Genomic DNA, 20,728 nt, shown 5'->3' on the forward strand with positions numbered 1-20,728 from the left:
ACACGAGACAAACTATCGGGTGATACTGTGCCATACCAGGGAGAAAATGTACAATGGCTGTTGGAATATGATAATGATAGGGCACGACGTGAGGGATTGTCAACACTGATTACCGACGCATACGAGGGCCAGCAGCCTCACCACGACCTGGACACCAGTGAGATGAGCGTCTCCAGAGACAGCAACAGCAGTCTCCATTACCTTTGCCTGCTGGTATACCACCACCCTTCCCTTTACCTTTACCCTTGCCTGATACAGCACACCACTCACTATCATCATACGTAATTGTCATACGTACCCTTTCCAGCACCCTTCTCAGCCTTCATACGTTGGAGCCTGATAGCATCCTCCTGGACCATATCAACCACACCATCGGGTATCCGTAGGTATCTTGCTAGACCAATACACACATTCACCATCATCGTAGGCCTACTTGATATGATTCCCTCTTATGTAGGCCTCAGCCAGCTTCCAGAAGCGGTCACCATCCTATAGTAAGCTCATATCATCAGCTGCTGATGATGCTCCTAGACTCTACCTTGCTAGTGAGGACAGCGTCTCTGATATGCAAGTTCATCCAGGAGTCACAATTGGCCAATACACCGGAGTATGCCTCGCCATTTTTCAACTCAACCATCTGAGAAGCAATGAGTAACGGGAAGACCATGACCCTAGGCTTACTATCGGCTGCCCTTGGGCCGTCTTCAACAAGCTCATAGGCAAAACCATCGTCAGTGGAGGTTGTAAATGCCAACTACCTCGAGAGAAGTAACCCAACGTTTAGGAAACACAACAGAAATGATGTCGTGGAGATACTTAAAACGACATAGTGTTTCTGTTGTTGCTGATGATGCCGCTATTGCAAATGATGAGATGATACCACTCTTCTCGTTCATCGTAACCAATCATAGCAATCACAGTAGATATCACACACGAGCATTACAAGAATACTATGGTGCCTCAAACAGTGTGCTGGTAGTTGCAATAGGGAAGGGCTTTACTCCTTGCCCATCTGCCTTCCAGCTCTAATGACCTCATCAACTAGCAACAACTGCTGGGCCAGCACCTGCACAGATGATAACACAGCTAGAATGATTCACCCACTGGTGCTTACTGGTGCCAAGGCAAGCATCTCTTTCTTAACAACGTAATTATCCCAGATACCTGTAGAGCATCTATGGTCGTTGCAAGGATCCATAACAACTACCTTCAGCTTCAGGGGAGATGGCGTCTCCAGTATATACGTCTAGGCCCACCGCCTCGCCATCAGCATTCTGGTACTCTGAACATTGCATATACCGTCAGTACCCAACAACCTACATCATACCTTCCTCCAGCTTGAGTATGGTGTCTTGAATATCAAAACCGCTATTCTCAGCGAGGGTCTGGGGTATAGCCTGACAATCAGTGAATTGAGACAACAGTACTGTGGGAACTATCACTACCAGCAATGCCTTGGCGAAAACTTCAACACCGAGTTTAGTCTTACCACTAACGTTCTTCTTCATGAACTCCATCAAGTGGTCATGACCAGCCAACTCGAAGGCACCTAACAGCCCTAGGTAACATAAGGAGTGGTAGTCTACGGTCCTACCGGCTCCTGGGACCACCGCACCGTCTTGAGCCGCATTCCTCACGGCACGTAGGCCATCACGGACCTATAATGACGACAGCATCAGAAGGGCGCTCTACCATCATTCACGTACAGCATCCTTCATCTGATTGATAACATAGTCATTGGAGCCCTTGAGGAGTATGGTGCAGGAACGAGGATGTCTGTGAACGAATAAGCAAACACTGAATACAGTGGCGATGCTAATGCTACTTACTGGACTCCTTCGATAAAGGTATACTTGTCATCACCAATGACCTTCTCATAAACCTCATCAGCATAGCCGAGATCATCAGGAGTGAGCTACAGAGGACGATACACCGAGCTCACCGAGGGGAGACGTATTACATCCTCGACAGAGTTCACAGCAACGCCGCCACATGCGAGTACAAGGCGTTCCATGTTCCTCCGCTTAGCCCTACGCAATGCCATGATACCCTCCTTAGCGAGCATATCCAACGCTGGGGGGTCGATACCTGTTATGACCATCGGCAGACCATAACGGGAGTGAGCTGAACCCACCTTTCTGGTTGATAACAACGAAGTGCTTGCCAGTCTTGTCGGAGTCGCCACACACAGTCTGCTTTAATTCGATAATCTTAGCCACCTAATGACAGAGCACCGGTCATTGCCACATTCACCACCACCTGGTCTCACCTTATCATCGGTGAACTTCCTCTCAGACTCAACAAGACGTTCCCTCTGCTCAGCATTGCTGTAAGCGAAAGTAGTGTTCACCTACTATGCTAATCAACTACGAGTGGCCTTGAATGCTCATCTCACCTCAGCCTTCTCATATTCAAGACTGACGTTGCAGGTGAGAATATAGCAGTTCTCGAGCCTGTGAGGCATGTCGGGGTGGCGGGTCCCATGGTCAAGTACAAGACCTTTCACCAGTCTAATACCATAACAATGCAACCGACAGGATCTAGCACCCCGAGTATACCTAGTCTCCATAGCGAGCCTCTCTTGCATAGTCATAACTTCTACCATATGCAAGTCTATCTCCTCGCTCTCAGTATGAATCTGATACCACAATATCGGTATAACAATAAGCCTTGTCCCCCCTTACGAGCTGGAGGGCCTGGACAATGATATCCGCCAACTGGTCAGCCTGCTTGCCAGGAAGTTTAGTCCGGAGAGAGGTTCCTAATACGACCAAGCTGATCGAGGCTGATACCCTGGGAACACTACTGGCTATGCAGGAGAGAATGTCACTGTCTTCCCAGCCACACTTCACTTTAAACTCTTCCAAAAAGGTTGCTATCTGAAGATAATCAATATTCAAAGGAACACGACGGACCGCATTCAATACCTCCATCCGAGCAGCATCGAATCCATCCGCTAGAATGCGGGGATGCACACCATCATTGATGTACCTGCAAAGGTACACTTCTAGTAGGACGCCTTCTGACCAGAATTCTACCTCTGAGACAACTTCATGAGCTCGGCAATGAACAGAATAGTCGACGTGGTGCCATCACCGCTGGTCTCATCTTGTGCTGCAGCGGCTCGGGCTACAAGATCAACAGAGATGTCAGGTATCGTACGTCCTACGTAGCCTACCTATCATAGAGGCAGTAGGGTGCTGAATTTGCATCTCTTTAAGGAGAACACTCCCATCCTTGGTGATCTTGATCTGGCCAGCACCTCCAACGAGCCTGTAATGAGCAACCATGAGTTCGCAGTGGTGTGGTATGACGTCCCTAAGCCAGCCCGATATTACATCTTGAGAGTGCCCCTAGGGCCGAGATTGCTCTTCATAACCTCACTGAGGCCTTGGGCAGCATTGCAGTTCACCAACAACGCTTGAGTGGCCTTCAAAACATCAGCTTTGGAGTTAACGACGCTAACCATGGCTGGGTGGATTCACAAACTAACTGCAATAGTAGTCAAGCTGGTTGTAGAGCTGGGCCCTAGAGCTTAGCAATCAATTCAGTCATGATAGTCTCGTCGTACATCAAAGATATGAGTTAAACCTCTAAATAAATAGGAGGCTTCTCTATCGGATGTGAGCCGTCCTCCTACCTAGTCAGTACCATACAGTCATGTAGACGCATGGTATCTTGGATGCCTGTCTACGTTTGCAAAGACGAAAAATCGATCAATGTGGCGAGCGCCAATGCGATTCTATAGTAAAAGCAGATGGTGAGTAAGGGGCTACGGCTCCAGGCCATCCGGGGGAACAGATTCCAGGAAATGTGGTATCGTTTATGGTGGAATTTGCTGATCTGTTGGTGATGGGCAGAGTTGTTCCTGTTCTCTCGTATTTGAATGGCTCCTAAGAATAAGGGAAAGGGAGGGAAGAACCGACGCCGCGGAAAGGGAGGACGCGGTGACGTTAAGCGAGAGCTTGAGTTCAAGGAAGATGGCCAGGAATACGGTCAGGTACGTCAACCGGACCTACTCCGTATCTTATATGGGTGACATTTGGATATTCCAGCAGCATCCTATAGGTCCTCAAGATGCTTGGGCAAGGTCGTGTTGAGCTACAATGCTTCGACGGAGTAAAGCGACTCGGGCATATCCGTGGCAAGATGCGTAAGCGTGTGTGGATCCAGATCGGTGATATCGTAAGCCTCGTGGAAAATGTATTTTAGCTGGTCCTAGTTGGCACCACTCAGGTTCTGGCTTCCCTCCGAGACTTCCAAGACGAGAAGTGTGATATCATCCTCAAGTACTAGTATCGTTACCACCTTGACTCCGATCCCTTTCGACAGGTATAACGTCGATGAGGCCCGTGCCTTGAAACAGCATAAGGAGATACCTGACAACATCAAGATCAACGAGACTGATTTGATGGGCAACGAGGAAGGTAATGATAGTACCACCACGTTCCTCAGGTGTTGAATATCATCTTGCTTTAGGATTCTCTGATGATGGTGTCGAGTTTGCTGAAGATGGTAGTGATGACGAGGAGACTGCAGGCAACCTCTTGGCCCCTCCCTCTGCCGCTGCTAACCTCAGTAATATACCTCCCCTCTCTGATGGACTGTACTCTAACTTGTCTCTTCCTCAGCTAAGGCGGACATTGACGATATCTAAGCAACCATTGACGATGGTCACCCAGCCGTTTCCCTGTACTGAGTGAAGCTCTTATTCACTATCTAGCATTCCTATCATCCCGACTTGTGTTTTTAACGTTAGGGGAGCGTTGTTACAGTACTTAGCCATAACTCTGCTTACCAGTTCCATACGTCAATTTTGAAGTGGTGATATCATCATGCCGGCAGCTGAGGGTCATCAAGAATACATCCAAAAGAAAATCAATCCTATTCTCGAGAATCTCGTCACCCAGGTATATCTAGGGTCAGCTTATGCTACTGTACTAGATATTTTCAGTTGCTGTTGGAGCGTCCTGAAGACCCTGTGCCCTTCATGATACAATGGTTATCTGATTATGTACTTACGTCGATCTCTCCCTCGTCGAGGATTGCCTCTCCTCGTGTTATAACTCAGTCCCATACTCCTGCTCCTGCTGGTATACAGGGTGCTGCAGAGTCGTCCTCAGCAGAAGTCACTAGATTGCAGTCTGAAGTCGATTCCCTTCGAGCGTATGGCAACGGAGGTGCCAATGGTGGCTTCACGTTATTCGATAGGTATGTGAAGCAGCTCGAGAGCAAGCAAGCTGAATTGGAGGCGGCTGCATCTAAGTCGTTGCCATGCGCCCCTTCTACTACTACTAAGGGTGAGGAGGACTCGGCAGATGAGGTCAGTGGTAGATGCTTAACAATGGACCATGATCCTGCGTGCATCTGCTAGGATAGCTCCGACGAAGACGATGAAGAGGATGTTGTCGATGAGCTACCACCAGTGCCTGCTAACTACCATCGTAGAGGCCCTAGAGCGAGTGTGAGTGCTGAGGCATACGGTGACTGGAACAAGTAGGTTCATAGGGCCCTCGACTACCTATAGGATGTTGTCTCAGGAAGCGAACTGATTTCGTGGCACCAGTCCATCCGAAGAGTGAGGAGCAGGCGGCTCGTATAAGGTCCGTTCTCAGCCAGAGTTTCCTGTTCATGTCTGTTGATGAGAAGAGTTTAGATGTAGTCATTGGTGCTATGGTAGAGAAGGTAGTGAACTAGTGCTCTCCCGTGCTAACTGACCGTTTTCCTCCCAGGTCATCGAACCCAACCAACGTGTAATTAACCAGGGTGATGATGGGGACGTCCTTTATGTGGTGGAGTCGGGTGAGATGAATGAATTCGTGTGGACTTCAAACGGTACGATGTGTTAGGTGAGTTGGACTGTTATAAGAAGCTTCCTGGGGAAGAGGAGGAGAAGTTAGTTAAGACCTGTACCGAAGGTGACACCTTTGGAGAGCTCGCCTTGCTCTACAATACCCCGCGGGCAGCGAGTGTTCAGGCTAGGTGAGCTCACGGTGAGGTTGCTTTATCACAGTCATCCTTCCTAGAGGACGATGCGTGGTGTGGCAGCTCGACAGGGAGACCTTCAATCACATTGTCAAGGAGGCTGCCGCAAGTAAAAGAGAGAAGTATGAGACCTTCCTCAAGAGTGTCCCTCTGCTGGAGAGTATGGACAGGTAAGAATTGTGTGAGGAGTCTGGAAGGGTCGGGCATCTGCTGCAGTTACGAGAGGTCCAAGGTTGCTGATGCTCTTCGAACTGAGTGTTTCAAGGCAGGGGAGTGTATTGTCCGACAGGGCGATGTGGGAGATAAGTTTTATATGCTGGAAGAAGGGGAATGTACTGTATATAAGGTATATGTTCAAGGCCAGGTAAGTAGAGGATCTCTGAAGGTAGTAGTGTATGGATGTTGATTCATAGGAGCCTAAGGAGGTTATGCACATTAGAGCTGGGGACTACTTTGGCGAGTTGGCATTACTCAGCAATGACCCTCGAGCTGCTACAGTGAAGGCTAAGACGGACTGCCAAGTACTCCATCATCCGTTGACAGCTCATTTTCTAGTGAGATGGTCATTGACAGGTTCTCTCTCTGGATCGCAGGAGTTTCAAGAGGCTACTTGGTCCACTTGAAGACATTCTTAAGCGTAACACGGCTCGTTACGAGTAGTTATGCTACCACCACTTAGACTCAACGGTGTAGTATTACGAGTTTGTTGTTATTATAGTGGAGATATTGTACAGCTGCCGTTTCGTCATCAACTGCTACTGATATTACTGATGCCTCCGTGGTCCTCAGTGATAACAGTAGTAGTTGAATTTCCGGCAGGGAGGTCTCCTCCCAATAGGCCAGTCATTGAGAGTAGTCGTTGCCCGGTAGTAAGCCATCCCCATTCCAAGAACCTCTTTCTATGTGCCCCATCATCAGTGGAGTAGTACAATGCCGTTGTAGTGTTGGTTATTACAGGATCCCCACTACAGGGAGGCGTTGCTATGTGCATCATCATTAGTTTTAACTGAATGACCATACGGCAGGCCAATGAGGCGATGGAGATAGATCAATCGCCGTTTGCTCGTGATGCCCATGGAGTTGCCCTCGATCCTGCTGCCAGGTCTCGGTACTATAACGAGTATGAGGACTCCCGGACTAGGCTGTCCTGTTAGGCATAACACGTCTCTGAATGGCCCATTCAAAAAGGTGGACATTCTTAGTCACAAGCCTATGCGCCGTAATAATATGAGTATTCATGCTCTCCCCGTATACAACTCTGCTTCCCCGTAGACGTATTTTATGAGATGGAACACCGAAGACTTGAACGGTCCTTGGAGGGGTACCGAATGGAGCCTAGTTGGGGCGCTAGGTTTGCCGCGGAACTTGTCGTTGTTCTGGTAAGCGGCCTCCTTCTCTCTCCCCCAGCATAGGGTGCTCTCCAGGTTGCATTCATATTGTTGTCAAACTCGATAGGCAGTAATATTGTGGGCCAAATACTGCGGGAGAAGAACACTCGTGCGCTGCTCCTCGTGGTGCCTGGTGCGGTTACTGTAATAGTCTCCTTCTCGACTCGCCTCCATATTGCTATATTGTAGGGCTTCTTCATCGCAGTAGCATTGATAAGCATTGCACTGCGGAAAAGGAGCGCGATATCGACCCTAGCAGTGGTTTTCTTGTTGATAGGAGTTGTATGGATCATATGGCTTTACAATCCCGCTGATAAATGGCCGGTAACTACATAACTCTTCGATAGATCATTTACCCCTTCCTCTTCAGGCCCCGTCTCTCACGAATATTATAATCGTCAGTGTCGTAGTTGCTTCCCTTGAGGTCTTATTGTTCTTAATATATGTAAGTCTACTTATGTGGTATATACCATATAGACTTATCAACTCACAGGTTACTATTCACTTTGGGTATCCCTATATGCTTAAGAAAGTCCATCCTGACTTTCTTGTCAAGCACTGGTGGCGACTTCACCAAGTGGATGAAGAGAATGCCTTCGGGTCGGCCACGTCTCACTGTACAACTATCATCATCATAGTAGTAGGTACTCCTACCAGCGCTACGGTATATTCTCACTCACTCGTAATATTTGTAACTATCATGGTGATGTCGACAGCGAGGGTCGGCCCCACGGCTTCGGCGTGTGGACGGATGATTCTCGCCACGGTGAGATCCTGAGGGGGGTCTGGATGCGAGGTAGGGTGCATACTATATGACTGTTCTAGCAGCTGTCCCTTGTCAGGACTCCCTATGGGTCCGTTCGTATCTCGAGAGTTCAGCAGCGGCTCAGTGAGTGTCTGTCGTCGTATACTATGGGCATCGACTCGGGCCGAGCCGGGTAGCCGTACCTCTCCAAATACTTGTAAATGTCTTCTCTTAGGAATCACCTGGAAATATATATTCCCGCATCGCAAAGATGAATGTTCATATGGAGTAGCATCAGTTGAATGCTCTGTATCTGGGTATTTCTTCAACCACCTCCCCAAGGTTAAGGAGCTTCTCACTTCTACTGACGATTTCACCTTCGTCCTGGATCACTTCAAACGAGAGTAGTCCCATACGTTGCAATGCCTCTCTCAGCTATGCATGCAGGTTCGAAAGTTCTACCGAGGAGCTCGCAAAAGGGGAGGGCTTCATCGGATCGGAAAGGGATGCCTGCCGGAAGGATGTAGGACCATACTTCCCTTCCTCTGTTGAGGGTGACGTCCCCATGCCAGTGTCCAGCGGCCCCTCCGGCCCTTCGGCTACGTCTGCTCACAAGCTTTGGAGCTCTGGAGAGAGGTAGCTCACAGTTGATCGCTCTAAAGGAGGATGAGACTGGTAATAGGGCGAGGGAGTGGATACCTATCTTCCGTTGAAGGGCCTTTGCCGCAGGTATTACGGGTACGGGTTTTATGGAGCTCCTACCGCCAGAGACGTGTGGCCACGACTCGAATAATGAAGAGCAGTACTACTATAGTGGTCGAACTAGAACGTTTAGTTGCGGTAAGTCATTGCGGTCCTCGTCTGTTGAAGGTCTGTCCCTCCCAGGTCATCCTTCCAGCCTATCACTTCAAGCATCCTACCTCCAACCAGTGCGGCATGCAGAGGCATTGGTGTATCTACATGGCTATAACTGTCCTATCTCTAGTGCTATTGAACGGTTAGGGCAGATGTTGGCTCTAGGACAGTTCCCATTGTGGATCAGACCTTTCGTTTTCTCCCAGGGTGAGGATGATACTGAGTATTGGTATGTTCACTACTACTCTTATTATTCGTAGGTTCGGGGTCCGCTCTTACCTATCATGCTGCTAGAGACTGTTTGCCGGAGTATGCACCGGATCTAGCTGACTTTGTGGCTAAACTCAGGACAGCAGGCTTCCGTCGGATACACTTCTTAGTCCACTCTATGGGGGCGAGGTATTATACTATATTATGATAGAATGGGAATAGTCTACCGCTCCTTCAGGCTCTTCTGTGAAGCCTTACCGTTTATGGTCCAGGACTCGCTTCTGCAGATAAGAGCGTGTTCATACGGCACCTCCAACTCAGCCAAGTCAACTCGTGCTGGTAGTCTAGAGGGAACCAGAGCGTTATCCTCCAGTAAGGGCCGCCGTAAGGATCATTTTTCCACAGATTCAATCTCGTCAGCACCGGGCCCTGCCGTGATGGATCTAGAGGCAGCAGCAGCAGCTTCTACTCACAGCGATGTGGATAGGATGACTCTTCTCAACGTTGTTCTCGTCAATGCAGACTATCCTTTGGATAAGTTCCGTCATAGTGTCCTGCCCTCTTTACTGGAGTACTGTGAACGGGTAACGGTATATGCTGACAGTCGAGATGGTGCATTGATGTGGTCTGAACTATTCAATAGAGAGAAAGCCCTTGGTAAATTCGTTGGTACTCTAGCCTGTGTCGACCGAGATAATGGTCAAAGCTACGGTGAAGCATATGTTGACGTTATGGACACGACACATATGGACCAGAATGTTCACCAACTTAGACATAATTTCTTCAATCTCAATGTACAAGTTGTGTCTGATATAGCAGAGATCGTCGAGTCTTGTACGCCAGCGGCCAAACGTAGCACTAGACTCACTAAGACGGGTAGGTCATCCTGGGGGGAAGGCTCGCTATCAGCATCATCACTTTCATTCAGGTCGAGGGAATGTATACACCTTTCTAAGTCCGCCGAGTTTTGTAAAGAATCATTAACTCGAGGTTTCATCGTTACAATCTAATGGAGGGCGTTTTCCCGCCAAGTAGCATTATTTCAATGAATAACAGCGGAGGTTTATGCTGCCACTCCTGCTTTTGCCTCAACGATTGACAAACTGATTATATTTGCTTCCGCTATTTTTGCTCTGTATACCACGCCTCGAGTTAGTATCAGAAAAAGTAGGGATGCCGCAGTGTAGTAGTTTCATGTTGTATGTTTGTGTCTACCAGGGATGGACTATCAGACAGTTAACCGGTCAAGGATGCCTCTAAAAACCTCTAGCTGACTATACAAACATTAATGGTTTACACTACGAGTACTACGACAGAGAGTGTTCGACACCATCGAGGATTGTAAAATTCGGCGAGCTTCCACCCAGCCGTTAGTGGCATAGTGAGCAACTATCCAGCATGGTTCTTTCCGAGCTCGGAGTAGATGCTATGGTGATAGACAGAAAACGCAGTACCACTGGTCGAGTAGGAGGGTATTGGGGGCGTTATGAAGCATAAGAGCGGATATGAGGAACCATATGAGGATGCTCTCCCACTCATACCCTCTTAGGTCACCAAATTTCAGCTATGGACGCATGGGCACTTCCTTTGTTGGTGTCGTATATAGAGGAGAGCTGTTCTAGTAGTAACAATATCACTTCTTGGTCCCTCGTCTCCTGCTCTCCCAACACGGCTAGAATTGGCAGCTGTTATGACTCAATTGAAGGGTGACTCGAGAGAATGTCGTGCTACGTCCAAGTCTCACCAAGCTGTCCAGTACCATTTCCTGCCAAGTCATTAGAGTTGTGTGGGTGGAGTCGGCGTAGCGCTCTCGACTAAGGATATGCCCCTCTCTCGCATGCTTGCTGTGGCCAGCGCTGACTTCAAGTCACAGTTACCTCGAACAGCCTACACGGTATACCTAGCCCTGCTAAGTGGTCATTTGGGTGGTATTGCATCAACAATAGTGTGCCGGAGTCCCATCTGTAGGCCCTCACAGGGGGACAAAGGGTAGTAATAGATAAAGTATATGATGAGAATGCGATGGTGGTAGGTATCGACTAGGTGGAGGCCAGTCTCAAGGTAGGACGGCCATAACACTGATCCATCCAATCAGTGAACACCATGTTACACTACATGATGCAAGGTCACAGTCGTTGTATCTTACCATGGTCTCGCGGGAATACCATCTCAGATACCCAGTGACCTTCTGTGAGATGCGGCCCATAACGTCTATACCTGACCAATTGAAGTTACATTCAGTGGCTATCGGGCATCCCATATTTGGTGACTACTACTACACTAATGATAGGTAGTGACATCACTACCAGCGCCTTGTGACAGAGTCTCTTATAGGCTTCTCGATGCCCACTACAAGGCTGGGACGTTACTCACGATGCCACGTGGGATCGAACGGCCGAGTATTCAACCTTGGTTATCGGCACCAGGCATATGGCAGGAAGAGCATCTTCGGGCCCACTTCCCTAAGCCAGTCGCTGAAACTGGAGACGCACCTCGATGGATCGTACGGTGGCCTTCTCGCCTTGCTCCTACCCTACCAGAGCATGCAACACCACCAGAGACCCTCGAGGAAGTAGTGATGCAGGACGAGGTAGGCTAGACGCATACTATCTGAACAGGGCTGAATTCTTGGAGTATAGATTGGAAGCATCGTCGGCATGTCCGCATTGAAGCCCTTCGAGTCGTCGCTACGCCACTTGCGAGATATTGAGTCCCTCGTGCGGCAATGGGGGTTCAATGAAGAGGATCATGCCCAACTGGGAGAGATCCGAGATCCGAGGTTAGTTGATACCCTAGCCGTCTACTGAACTTATCGTAGGTATACTGATCGAGATGTGTTCTTCGATCAGCCTCGAAAGTGGATTCGAAAACTTTAACAGCATGTTTCGGTTCAGTACGTTTCGTTTGTGTTTGTATGATTACGTAGTGCCGCTTCATTCACTTAGCACGAACAAGGTAATGAGTGGAAAATACATAGGTCAACGGGTAGATATACTTAGCAATTGTATCGTATTATAATGGTGTAACGGTGCATTGGCTCTGCTGCCGAGCCGATCGAGTCTTCCGCAATGAGACTCTCATCAGACGCCGTTCTCTAGCTTTACTCCAGCTCAGCTCTTTCATCAGGAAGAAGGTGTCCAACGGCGATCCATCACGCATCTGTACGGTGGGGCCAGGACGGAGATCGAAGTCTTGGTAGACTATCTTAGCGGTTCGGCACGATATGTGAACTCTGAAAAAGAAACATCATCATAACGTTGGATTCGATAAACATGACTGTCTGACGATTGAAAACTCGTAACACCCGTCACCCCTATGCATTTTCATGTACTTATGCAATACGCAATCCGGCTGAAAATCTCAATCATCGATGCGTTATAAGAAAAAGAGCCCAGTCCCCTTTTATGACCTCTTTGGATCTCCTGTACTCTCCATTAGATGTGCTGTGGTAACTCCTTCACCCCAAACATCATATATGAAGTTACTCCCACCTAGAATACCCGCCACACATGGACCAGTGCCAACTCCTATCCTCAAGGCCAATGGATTCCCATGATCGTCTCGTATACCTCTCTCCGGTATACCCACCTTCATTGCTAATGCCATGCGGCAACCACAATGAGCATGCTGTGCGTTGGGAGTTGGCAAACCACAAGCTGCCATATAAGCATCTCCGCAAGTCTTGATTTTCTCTAGACCATAATCCTCAGCGATGTCATCAAACAAAGTAAACAAGTCATTAAGTAATGCCACTAGATCCTCAGGCCTCATTCTACTTGTCATATTGGTAAAGGCAACCACATCAGAGAACACTATTGTCACTTCGTCAAATCTCTGCGCCAAACCAGATGGAAATATATGTTCAAAACCTTTAGCCTTGATAGAGGCCACTATAGTTTCCGGTAGAACGTTCAAAAGTAATTTTTCACTCCTTTCGGTTTCGTTGGCTAGTGTAACGCCTAGGACATAATCCTTTCGCAGTAGACGGCCGTACATGTACTTCACGACTAGAAGTATTCCCGTGCAAAAGATAGTAAATGCTACATTTTCACCCGGTTGAGAGAAGTAACCACTCTTCATTCGCGGGTCAGAAGATAGGTAGAGTAGAGGGTAGTGTACAGTATACTCGACTAGTAGAAAAAATATTGCCACATAGAAGAAGTGTACGAAACGGAGATGATAACACGTGCCAAGACAAGTTATTATCAGTACTGTGTCGAGGGTGTCCTCTATAGACCAGCAATAAAAAGAGAAAACAAATGGTGCAACATAGACCCACATCATAGCGATTATGCCGGTTATTAAGGCTAGTATCCAATGAAGTAACGCGTGATTGGTAATAAACCATAGACTCTCATCACGGAAGTAGATACCAAGGCCACCTGTCAAGATAGCTGATAATATTATCACCAGTTCTGGCGAAGCGATCAGTACAGACCAGTAGTCGATGGAATTCGTCTTACCGTAACATAGCACATCATTACGAACATAATCTCCCATAATCTTGGCCTCCGATAGAGAGTCATTCAAGCAAGCATAGCGTATATAGGCTATAATGAACGAGACAGATATTGCCAATATCGCATTCCAACATCTATGAACCTTCGAGGCACAGAGACGTCGTGTCCAATCCATAACGTAACTCTTCTCCAAACCAGCATTAGGAAATTCCAGAGTAAATAGATTCATCCCATGGCCGAACTGTTCCCACAGACCGTCTCGTTGTAAAGTATCGAATCCTAGCTTACGCCACGATACATGGGGGTCTTCAGCGGGATCACGGTCCCCTAGTAGATACCGGAACCTCCAAGGTAAACATTCTAAAACCGTCATCCACCACGTCAACGCTGTGGTCGCAACGACAGCAATCGGCTGTATATTTTTGTGGCGCGTGACACTTTTTCGAGACATCAGCCATGGCGGCGACTATTTCTTCTTTATCGCGACAGGCGAGTTGTGTATCATCCCTACTCCGTTTGCATGGGAGGTAGTACTATGGAGTGCCTACTGCGTTATCCCACTGTTCTTCGTTACTACGCTGTGGCCACCTCTTATGGATTTTCGCGGCGCATGCGCATCCTATCCAGCGTCTATGAGGCACATATATGTTAGATACGGATTAGGTCCGAGAGCAGCACCATTTACAACACTACTACGGAAGGAATCAACCTTCAGATTCGAGTCAGGGTACGGATGACATTGACTCGTCAGGACATACAGTGTATCCCCTCAGTCGAGTAGTAGTCCCTCACAGGACCAAGCAAAGGGCTGAGGATGCTTCCTTCAATAGCGACTTGTAAGTCAGGATTTCCTCATAAGGAGGCAACCGTCGCCTTGTAGATATCTAGGTGTTGCTGACGGTGTGGGCGGTTGGATACTGGAAGGTGTCGACTCTGGCGAGTATAGTAGACTGTTGATGCATAAGTAATAGCCCAGTAGAAGTTGTGCCATCACAGTTGATGGTCATGTAGAATATGCAACGAAATACGAAGCTATGAAAGGGCTCTATTGAGGGACGAGAGTGGTACCAGAGCTAGGTGTCCGGACCCAGTCTTGGCCATGACCAGGGCTGCAAGGCATATCAATCTGTTGGGTAGGTCTGCCATTCAACGGTGATACCGATATTGCTCCCTTGCTCTAGCAATCACGGTAGTGATGGGGAGAAACTATGCTGTTGTTTTAACGTCAGGTTCATCGACATGTCTGCTTGCTTTCCTCGATCCCGATACCGGTATCCTTAACTCTGCCAACGTGGGTGATTCAGCGTTGATGGCCTATCGTCCAGGGACCTCATTGGTAATGCTATCATATACCTCAGCACAACATCAACAGGTGTCTTTGTGCAGGCCTATCGGAGTGAAGAGCAGACCTTCGCGTTCAACGCTCCCTATCAGCTGGATAGGAACCAACGCATATCGTCTCCTCTCCGACTTGCCCAAAAAACAAAGACACGCCTAGAGGAAGGAGATATGGTGAGAATCACGTCGTGTGGCGCCCAATATATTCATGGGGCGCTAAGAAAATCGTTATTGCAAGGTTGTTCTCGCCAGCGATGGTCTTTGGGACAACGTTTTTAACAAGGATGTGATGCGTGTACTTGAAGAGCAGCAGGACGACGTCCATGCAGCCGCAAAAGAGCTAGCCATTATGGCGGTTACTAACGGTCGGAATAGGTATTAATGTATAGAGTATAACGAGGAACGTGGGGTAGTGGGTACTTTAGGAAATACGCCTCCCCGTTCTTCCGTAACGCCCTGTCACAGGGGAACTTCGTCGGACTTGGAGGTGAGTATTTCTCTCGACTGTGTGTATGAGGGTTCCACATCATCGTGCAGGGAAAGAGGATGACGTTACAGTCGTAGTGGGTAAGGTGACTCGAACGTCGTCAGAGTCTCCTTCCGACGCAAGTAAGCGCAGCTTGCAAGCTTTCCTAGGTTGTACACTCCTGTTGTTCAGTCGCTGATATCGACGAGAGTGAGGCTGAGATGCGATTGTAATGTTTCAACTCCGTCCGGCTACTTCACTGTCTCGTATGCTTGCCGTTAATCCACTGAATCGCTGCTAGATTTGTCACTCTTTCGGCTGTGTCACGTATTGTTGTGTTGCATTGGAGGGTTATTCTGATTTTTCATGGAGAGTTCGTACAACGGGGTCAGAGGCCGAGCCTTCACTCCATGACATGTCTTCCAACTCGGATACAGCGTGTTACACCAAATTTTATCCGTCGCTGTGGCGAGTATATTACGTATTCTAAACATATGGGGCAATCGCGTCATAGAAGATTCAAGCCCGTTCATCGTCACGTTACAGTGCCTTCGCGATTTCAGCATTAAAACAACTCAACAGCATTTTGAATACACATGCTCAGGCAGGTCAATTAGCAAGAGTCATGCCATTCTTACTTGGTACAGCGATTCAGACTTTGAGGTGAATACCTTGCGAAAATCATTCTTAAACTCTCCAACGAAGGTGCTTTATTCATGAACCCAAGAACTAGAACGCGAACAGCAACCACTGCAGTTGAAGATTAACAAATCATGATCGTCGCGCACTTGTGGGCCTCTGAGTCGATCCCGATGGGATAGCTGCTGGGAAGAGAGGACAAAGAGACGATAAGGCACAAGTCTAGAGCGAACCCAGACGACTGCAGACAGCCAACACGGATCAAGCATAACACCGAAACAATGGATTCGTCATTCCATCAGTAGTTGTCAAAACTCGATAGGTTCAACTTTGTCGTATCCAGCGAGTATATCATCGACTTGCTCTTGATCAACCTCGGATATTTTAGCGGGGATGTACTCCGGAGGCATACCCTAACAAGAATAATACGCGGCTGAGAGTACGACGTATCGGCAGACCCAGGAATTCTATACACCGTATCGAGGACCACATCAAGTTGTCAACACTCACCTTTCCCTTATCGAAGAGTGTGAACCGGACACCCTCCTTGAAGTTGCGGTTATCAACGTGGGTGACAGAGGCTGCCATGAGGTATCTAGAGAAAGACCCTGCCAGCCCGACGACCAGAGGATGCATACTCCCGTGCCAGACAGTCCCCTAGTGAGGACTCCTCTTGTAACGCCTTCTTGTGGAGAGTATACCATACCACACACGAAATGGGGCATTTCCGACTCAGAGTATCTGAGGCTGACCTCCATCTTCAGCACTCACAGCCGGGAGTACTTAGGCATTTATCGGCGAATGAATTGGTATCCTTCTGTGCCTCTAGAGCTGTTATGATGTCCATCATCGAGGAGTGCTTCCCCGGGCCAAAGAATCTACAGGCTAAGCATACTCAATCGGATGACGAGGATGCCGAACCGATTAATCTGCTGTAGGGTATCTTCGTTCAGGAGAGGCTCCTGCTGGACATCCTCAAGGCCAACACTGCATGCTGAAGACAGCACTTTGTCAACATCGCCTTCGCATTCCATCAAGTCGGACCTGAGCAGCGCAGTGCTACGTAGAGCAACGGCAGAGTTGCTCACTTCAATTGATCCATTCTGTACGAGTCAATATAGTGAGTTGCCAAACCGTGCTTCAACAAGTCAGCACCATTTAGGCGAGCTCCTGTGAGGCCTACCACTCCACAGTGAACACATGCCACTTCTAAAGATGTGCCAACCTAAATAGAGCCCTAGTCCAGGAGTCTTCAAACGAGAGAGGAAATAGGAAGCACCGATATCAGGAACCTGCAGGAGGCCTCTGCACTTCTACCTCGCCGAGTTCATTACAAATCCGATACCGGTCTCAGGCATCGAGAATGTAGTGTTCTCCGCAGCTATGCGGTGAGTACCATAGAGGGAGAGGCCGACACCACCACCCATGACAATACCGTTCCACAGAGACACCCAATTGGAAGGATACCTATCAACTGATGACCTCTACGGGGGATCGACGCCGCGCCCTACGTGTGGATCCGATGATTCATCTGAAACTCGGTGGCAAACCATCTGATTAGGTTATGAAGGTCGACCGCATTAAGTGATAACCTCACCTCAAGTTCCATCCACTATTACCCTCATCGACCAGCCGGGCTACATCTCCACCAGCACAGAAGGCCCGCTGGCCCTCACCAGTGACGATGACCTGTTAACCACTTCAATAGTCTACAACCATTCTGCTAGTACCGTCGGTGGACTGTCGCTCAGCATCCACTCCCCAACCCAACTGTTAATACAGGAGACCTATGGGAAGGACACTACACCATGAGAGTTATACTTGCATTACCTGATCTAAGGTCAGTGCATTGAGCTTAGATGGCCTGTTGAGATGGATGTTGACCACCTTCCGGGACTCCGATGCGGAGAGCTGTAGTTCGCCAGTGTGGATGGCAGAAGAAGTAACGGCACCTGCCAGACGACATCTACTGACTCCGCTGGCTCAGTGTAGTACTGTGAGCTGATGTTGCGACGGTCGAGAGATGCCTTGCTATACTCCCTAAGCGGTTCATGAGCAAAAAAAATCTCCATTGGATATGCTTCCCCGTTGTACTCCAACACGACACAGCGCTCCCTCGACAAGTATGTACAGAGCGTCTTCGACGACGATGCGTGCGAGGGTACTATCAGTAACAGCTCGGTCATGTAGTAATGATTAGTGAGCTGTACTTCATTCGCTCCTCTACGACTTAGTAAATCTCGGATGTCTATCCGCATCAGCCGCCTACCATCAGAGACATGCCGAAGAGCAAACAAGGTCGTAGTGATAGTACCCATGGCTCGCATCTTGGCTATGCCTTCTAAACCCCTCATATCGCCTCTATGTGGCCGACCCATGGGCCTACGGGGACCATTAGGACCACCACCAGGACCACCGCCCTGAAAAGTAAAGTCTTTGGAAGGGACAATATTGATCGAAAAGGATGATAGTTTCTAGAGCTCTACCGAGCATCTCATATGAGCCGAGGTACTCAATGCATGTCTATTCCGTGACCACCGCCTTGAAGAGTCTCAACAACAGTAAATACGATTCCCTCATAGTACATTCCCTTTCCACCCATCGCCACGTTTATCGTTCCTACTAGAAGGACGGTAAGCCGCACTGGAGCCGGGCGCAGAAATACCCTATAGAACAGGCATCACACAAAGACTCCCGAGAAGCCTTTGGTCACCTGGAAGAACAACATAACCACTCCGAAGACCTTCCATAACAAGTCGATGACTGCTCGTAGAGGCCACCATAAGCCTCCAAACTTCCCCTGGGGAACTTGAGACTCATCCGAGTACACTACTCCATCCACTATAACTGCCATTGATAACTAGAAAAAATATAAACTGCAGTTTCGAATGACCCGAATAGGTTGGCTGAACCACCAACGTGTGACAAATTCAAGAACGACTCGTAAGTGAATAACTACCAACTCTTGTGAGCAAAGAACCCATATAACGACAGTTCACTTCCGAATGATCAGCTCTGTTCCTTGTCAGTAAAAACGGGAGCCCTTGATTTTTGACAAACTCTACAATAAGGGGAATCGGAGAAGGGCATAGAGGAGATGTTGATGGGGGCTCAATTGGAGAGTCTATCACCAGAACAACAACCCCCGCACGATGTTGTGTGTACGAAGACAGCAATAACACCAGCAGCAACCAACGACGAAAAATCACTAGGTTAAACACATCTTGTCTTCAACCTTCCTATAGCCCGATGAGAGACCACCCTCTAATACGATCAGTAGTGGCGTGGTGCAACACATTAGTACTGTATAGTGAAGGCGACATTGTTAAATGACAAAGTGCTGCCTAGTGATCAGGGTGGGGGCAGCTAACACCCTATGAACTCTTCCAATCGAGCAATGGTAACATTTATACACGTAGCAGTGGATGAACTATTCCGACACCTTTACGATCCTATTCTACAGCAGATGGGCCACTGCTGGTAGTAGCATCAGTGTTACCCTCTGTAGTTGTCGGCGACGGAGTCACCTTCTTGCCTCTTCGCTGGGTTGGCGGAGGCCCTACATGATACAGAACCAACCCACCCAGGGCCAAACCAAAGGACAGGGCATACATTGCATGGGACAACCTGAAACTACCTTCTCTGAAGAAGTCGAATACTGCTGCATAGATGTGAGTAGTGAGCAAGGACAGGTTCATCACAGCAGCGTCGAACAGAGTGAGGAAGTGGGCCGTAAGGGTATACATGGTGACCAAACAGAATACATATCCCGTCAAGTAGCCAACGGTAACCCCATCGGCCCAGTATATCGCTGCTATCTGATGCCTCTCATGAGAGACAACGTGAATTACGGATACTAGAATACCAAACAGACCGATCATACCAAGGAACTCCGCCGAGGCTAAGAATGGATCAATACACCTCTTACGGTTTACATCTTCATCAACCACCTCTCTCTCCATTTTCGATGACCTCAATCTTTTCACCATGTACTCCTGGAATACATTGCCACATGCATACAGAGTGGCACCAGCGAGGACAAGGAGGTCCCCAACGAGAGCATCTCCAGGGGAGGCTAAATTGTCAGGATTCCTTTTGTAGTCCAACCAGACAGTTAGACCCATTCCTGATAAGGATATGATAACGGCTCCTATATGAATCCAGTTGTACTTCGCCTTGAGGAAAATCATTGAAAGAATCATCGCACATGGGATGGTGAAGCAGTTGAGCAGTTGAGCTGAGGTGATGTTGGTGAACTGATAGGCCCATACAGCGAGGTAGTTTGCGTTTACATCAATACAAGCAAATACAAGATAGAACCACCAAGGCAAAGTCAAACCGTTCTTCCACGGCTTACATGCGAATATGTAAAAGCTCAAGAAGACGTAGATGAACATACTCTGGAATGCCGGTGCATTGAAATTGTAGTCGCTCGCAAGGACCGTCGAGAAAGCCCCAGTTCCGAACACACAGAGGGATATGATCTGGCCCTCCAAGATGGCCCATGCCTTCATACGTATGGCTTCCTTCGATACACCCTTACTTATCGGTAAGCAACAACGTGGCATCGATGTGTTGTCTGAGTTCGCTGCAAGTAGTAGAGGACTTGTAAGGGTTAGGGCGAAGGAGGAAATGTCATCCA

General features: G+C 48.4%; 11 protein-coding genes across 11 annotated transcripts in view; 4 read left to right on the forward strand and 7 right to left on the reverse strand.

Moving 5' to 3' along the window:
* Pmar_PMAR029128 (Small nuclear ribonucleoprotein Sm D1, putative) overlaps nucleotides 1–729 on the reverse strand; it is a gene marked incomplete at both ends in the record, with an annotated part of 1,693 nt that extends 964 nt beyond the window's left edge. The window contains 5 exons of the mRNA XM_002764642.1: nucleotides 114–249; nucleotides 299–390; nucleotides 434–489; nucleotides 539–637; nucleotides 682–729. Of these exons, the coding sequence (XP_002764688.1) occupies nucleotides 114–249; nucleotides 299–390; nucleotides 434–489; nucleotides 539–637; nucleotides 682–729 (431 nt within the window). The remainder of the gene's footprint in view (nucleotides 1–113; nucleotides 250–298; nucleotides 391–433; nucleotides 490–538; nucleotides 638–681) is intronic.
* A 97-nt stretch (nucleotides 730–826) lies between these two features.
* Pmar_PMAR029129 (chaperonin, putative) lies at nucleotides 827–3,481 on the reverse strand. The gene is made up of 19 exons (XM_002764643.1): nucleotides 3,339–3,481; nucleotides 3,179–3,273; nucleotides 3,039–3,129; nucleotides 2,928–2,991; nucleotides 2,807–2,879; nucleotides 2,685–2,761; nucleotides 2,559–2,638; nucleotides 2,396–2,510; nucleotides 2,270–2,350; nucleotides 2,135–2,219; nucleotides 1,961–2,088; nucleotides 1,830–1,915; nucleotides 1,707–1,776; nucleotides 1,595–1,658; nucleotides 1,446–1,549; nucleotides 1,328–1,397; nucleotides 1,208–1,282; nucleotides 1,115–1,164; nucleotides 827–1,066 (listed from the first exon to the last, which is right to left on the reverse strand). Exons 1-19 carry the CDS (start codon nucleotides 3,467–3,469, stop codon nucleotides 998–1,000), a joined length of 1,608 nt encoding a protein of 535 aa, XP_002764689.1. The 5' UTR covers nucleotides 3,470–3,481; the 3' UTR covers nucleotides 827–997.
* Nucleotides 3,482–3,858: 377 nt separating this feature from the next.
* Pmar_PMAR029130 (eukaryotic translation initiation factor 1A, X-chromosomal, putative) lies at nucleotides 3,859–4,728 on the forward strand. Its single transcript, XM_002764644.1, has 6 exons — nucleotides 3,859–4,000; nucleotides 4,069–4,185; nucleotides 4,237–4,289; nucleotides 4,333–4,427; nucleotides 4,480–4,578; nucleotides 4,632–4,728. The coding sequence occupies exons 1-6, from the start codon at nucleotides 3,887–3,889 to the stop codon at nucleotides 4,655–4,657; spliced, it is 504 nt and encodes a 167-aa protein (XP_002764690.1). The 5' UTR covers nucleotides 3,859–3,886; the 3' UTR covers nucleotides 4,658–4,728.
* Nucleotides 4,729–4,805: 77 nt separating this feature from the next.
* Nucleotides 4,806–6,645, forward strand: Pmar_PMAR029131 (cAMP-dependent protein kinase regulatory subunit, putative; the record flags this gene model as incomplete). The annotated part of the gene is made up of 12 exons (XM_002764645.1): nucleotides 4,806–4,910; nucleotides 4,955–5,014; nucleotides 5,072–5,166; nucleotides 5,212–5,323; nucleotides 5,375–5,496; nucleotides 5,541–5,685; nucleotides 5,733–5,802; nucleotides 5,850–5,982; nucleotides 6,027–6,155; nucleotides 6,202–6,331; nucleotides 6,399–6,506; nucleotides 6,559–6,645. Exons 1-12 carry the CDS (start codon nucleotides 4,836–4,838, stop codon nucleotides 6,643–6,645), a joined length of 1,266 nt encoding a protein of 421 aa, XP_002764691.1. The 5' UTR covers nucleotides 4,806–4,835.
* Nucleotides 6,646–6,995: 350 nt separating this feature from the next.
* On the forward strand, nucleotides 6,996–10,285 carry Pmar_PMAR029132 (hypothetical protein; the record flags this gene model as incomplete). The annotated part of the gene is made up of 17 exons (XM_002764646.1): nucleotides 6,996–7,093; nucleotides 7,140–7,204; nucleotides 7,258–7,364; nucleotides 7,410–7,517; nucleotides 7,563–7,697; nucleotides 7,744–7,818; nucleotides 7,867–7,973; nucleotides 8,018–8,169; nucleotides 8,216–8,311; nucleotides 8,354–8,522; nucleotides 8,554–8,754; nucleotides 8,834–8,958; nucleotides 9,004–9,180; nucleotides 9,234–9,372; nucleotides 9,422–9,522; nucleotides 9,589–10,059; nucleotides 10,112–10,285. The coding sequence occupies 17 exons, from the start codon at nucleotides 6,996–6,998 to the stop codon at nucleotides 10,165–10,167; spliced, it is 2,382 nt and encodes a 793-aa protein (XP_002764692.1). The 3' UTR covers nucleotides 10,168–10,285.
* A 1,910-nt stretch (nucleotides 10,286–12,195) lies between these two features.
* Pmar_PMAR029133 (hypothetical protein) lies at nucleotides 12,196–12,415 on the reverse strand (the record flags this gene model as incomplete). Its single annotated transcript, XM_002764647.1, has 1 exon — nucleotides 12,196–12,415. A coding segment is annotated over one exon (220 nt), but the record flags the coding sequence as incomplete, so codon positions are not given.
* A 170-nt stretch (nucleotides 12,416–12,585) lies between these two features.
* On the reverse strand, nucleotides 12,586–13,263 carry Pmar_PMAR029134 (conserved hypothetical protein; the record flags this gene model as incomplete). Its single annotated transcript, XM_002764648.1, has 1 exon — nucleotides 12,586–13,263. One exon carries the CDS (start codon nucleotides 13,261–13,263, stop codon nucleotides 12,586–12,588), a length of 678 nt encoding a protein of 225 aa, XP_002764694.1.
* A 900-nt stretch (nucleotides 13,264–14,163) lies between these two features.
* Pmar_PMAR029135 (PP2C phosphatase, putative) lies at nucleotides 14,164–15,769 on the forward strand (the record flags this gene model as incomplete). The annotated part of the gene is made up of 11 exons (XM_002764649.1): nucleotides 14,164–14,170; nucleotides 14,307–14,370; nucleotides 14,417–14,479; nucleotides 14,524–14,607; nucleotides 14,655–14,776; nucleotides 14,873–14,979; nucleotides 15,030–15,155; nucleotides 15,220–15,356; nucleotides 15,407–15,468; nucleotides 15,519–15,590; nucleotides 15,640–15,769. The coding sequence occupies 11 exons, from the start codon at nucleotides 14,164–14,166 to the stop codon at nucleotides 15,678–15,680; spliced, it is 885 nt and encodes a 294-aa protein (XP_002764695.1). The 3' UTR covers nucleotides 15,681–15,769.
* Nucleotides 15,770–16,394: 625 nt separating this feature from the next.
* On the reverse strand, nucleotides 16,395–16,674 carry Pmar_PMAR029136 (hypothetical protein; the record flags this gene model as incomplete). The annotated part of the gene is made up of 2 exons (XM_002764650.1): nucleotides 16,395–16,499; nucleotides 16,597–16,674. The coding sequence occupies 2 exons, from the start codon at nucleotides 16,672–16,674 to the stop codon at nucleotides 16,395–16,397; spliced, it is 183 nt and encodes a 60-aa protein (XP_002764696.1).
* Nucleotides 16,675–16,964: 290 nt separating this feature from the next.
* Nucleotides 16,965–18,139, reverse strand: Pmar_PMAR029137 (Carnitinyl-CoA dehydratase, putative; the record flags this gene model as incomplete). The annotated part of the gene is made up of 8 exons (XM_002764651.1): nucleotides 16,965–17,130; nucleotides 17,175–17,265; nucleotides 17,312–17,378; nucleotides 17,421–17,553; nucleotides 17,598–17,639; nucleotides 17,684–17,775; nucleotides 17,917–18,038; nucleotides 18,082–18,139. 8 exons carry the CDS (start codon nucleotides 18,137–18,139, stop codon nucleotides 16,965–16,967), a joined length of 771 nt encoding a protein of 256 aa, XP_002764697.1.
* Nucleotides 18,140–19,538: 1,399 nt separating this feature from the next.
* Pmar_PMAR029138 (conserved hypothetical protein) lies at nucleotides 19,539–20,692 on the reverse strand (the record flags this gene model as incomplete). The annotated part of the gene is made up of 1 exon (XM_002764652.1): nucleotides 19,539–20,692. Exon 1 carries the CDS (start codon nucleotides 20,652–20,654, stop codon nucleotides 19,539–19,541), a length of 1,116 nt encoding a protein of 371 aa, XP_002764698.1. The 5' UTR covers nucleotides 20,655–20,692.
* Nucleotides 20,693–20,728: the final 36 nt, after the last annotated feature.

The sequence above is a fragment of the Perkinsus marinus genome, assembly GCF_000006405.1.
Source record: "Perkinsus marinus ATCC 50983 genomic scaffold scf_1104296976606, whole genome shotgun sequence".
Classification (NCBI taxonomy): domain Eukaryota; phylum Perkinsozoa; order Perkinsida; family Perkinsidae; genus Perkinsus; species Perkinsus marinus.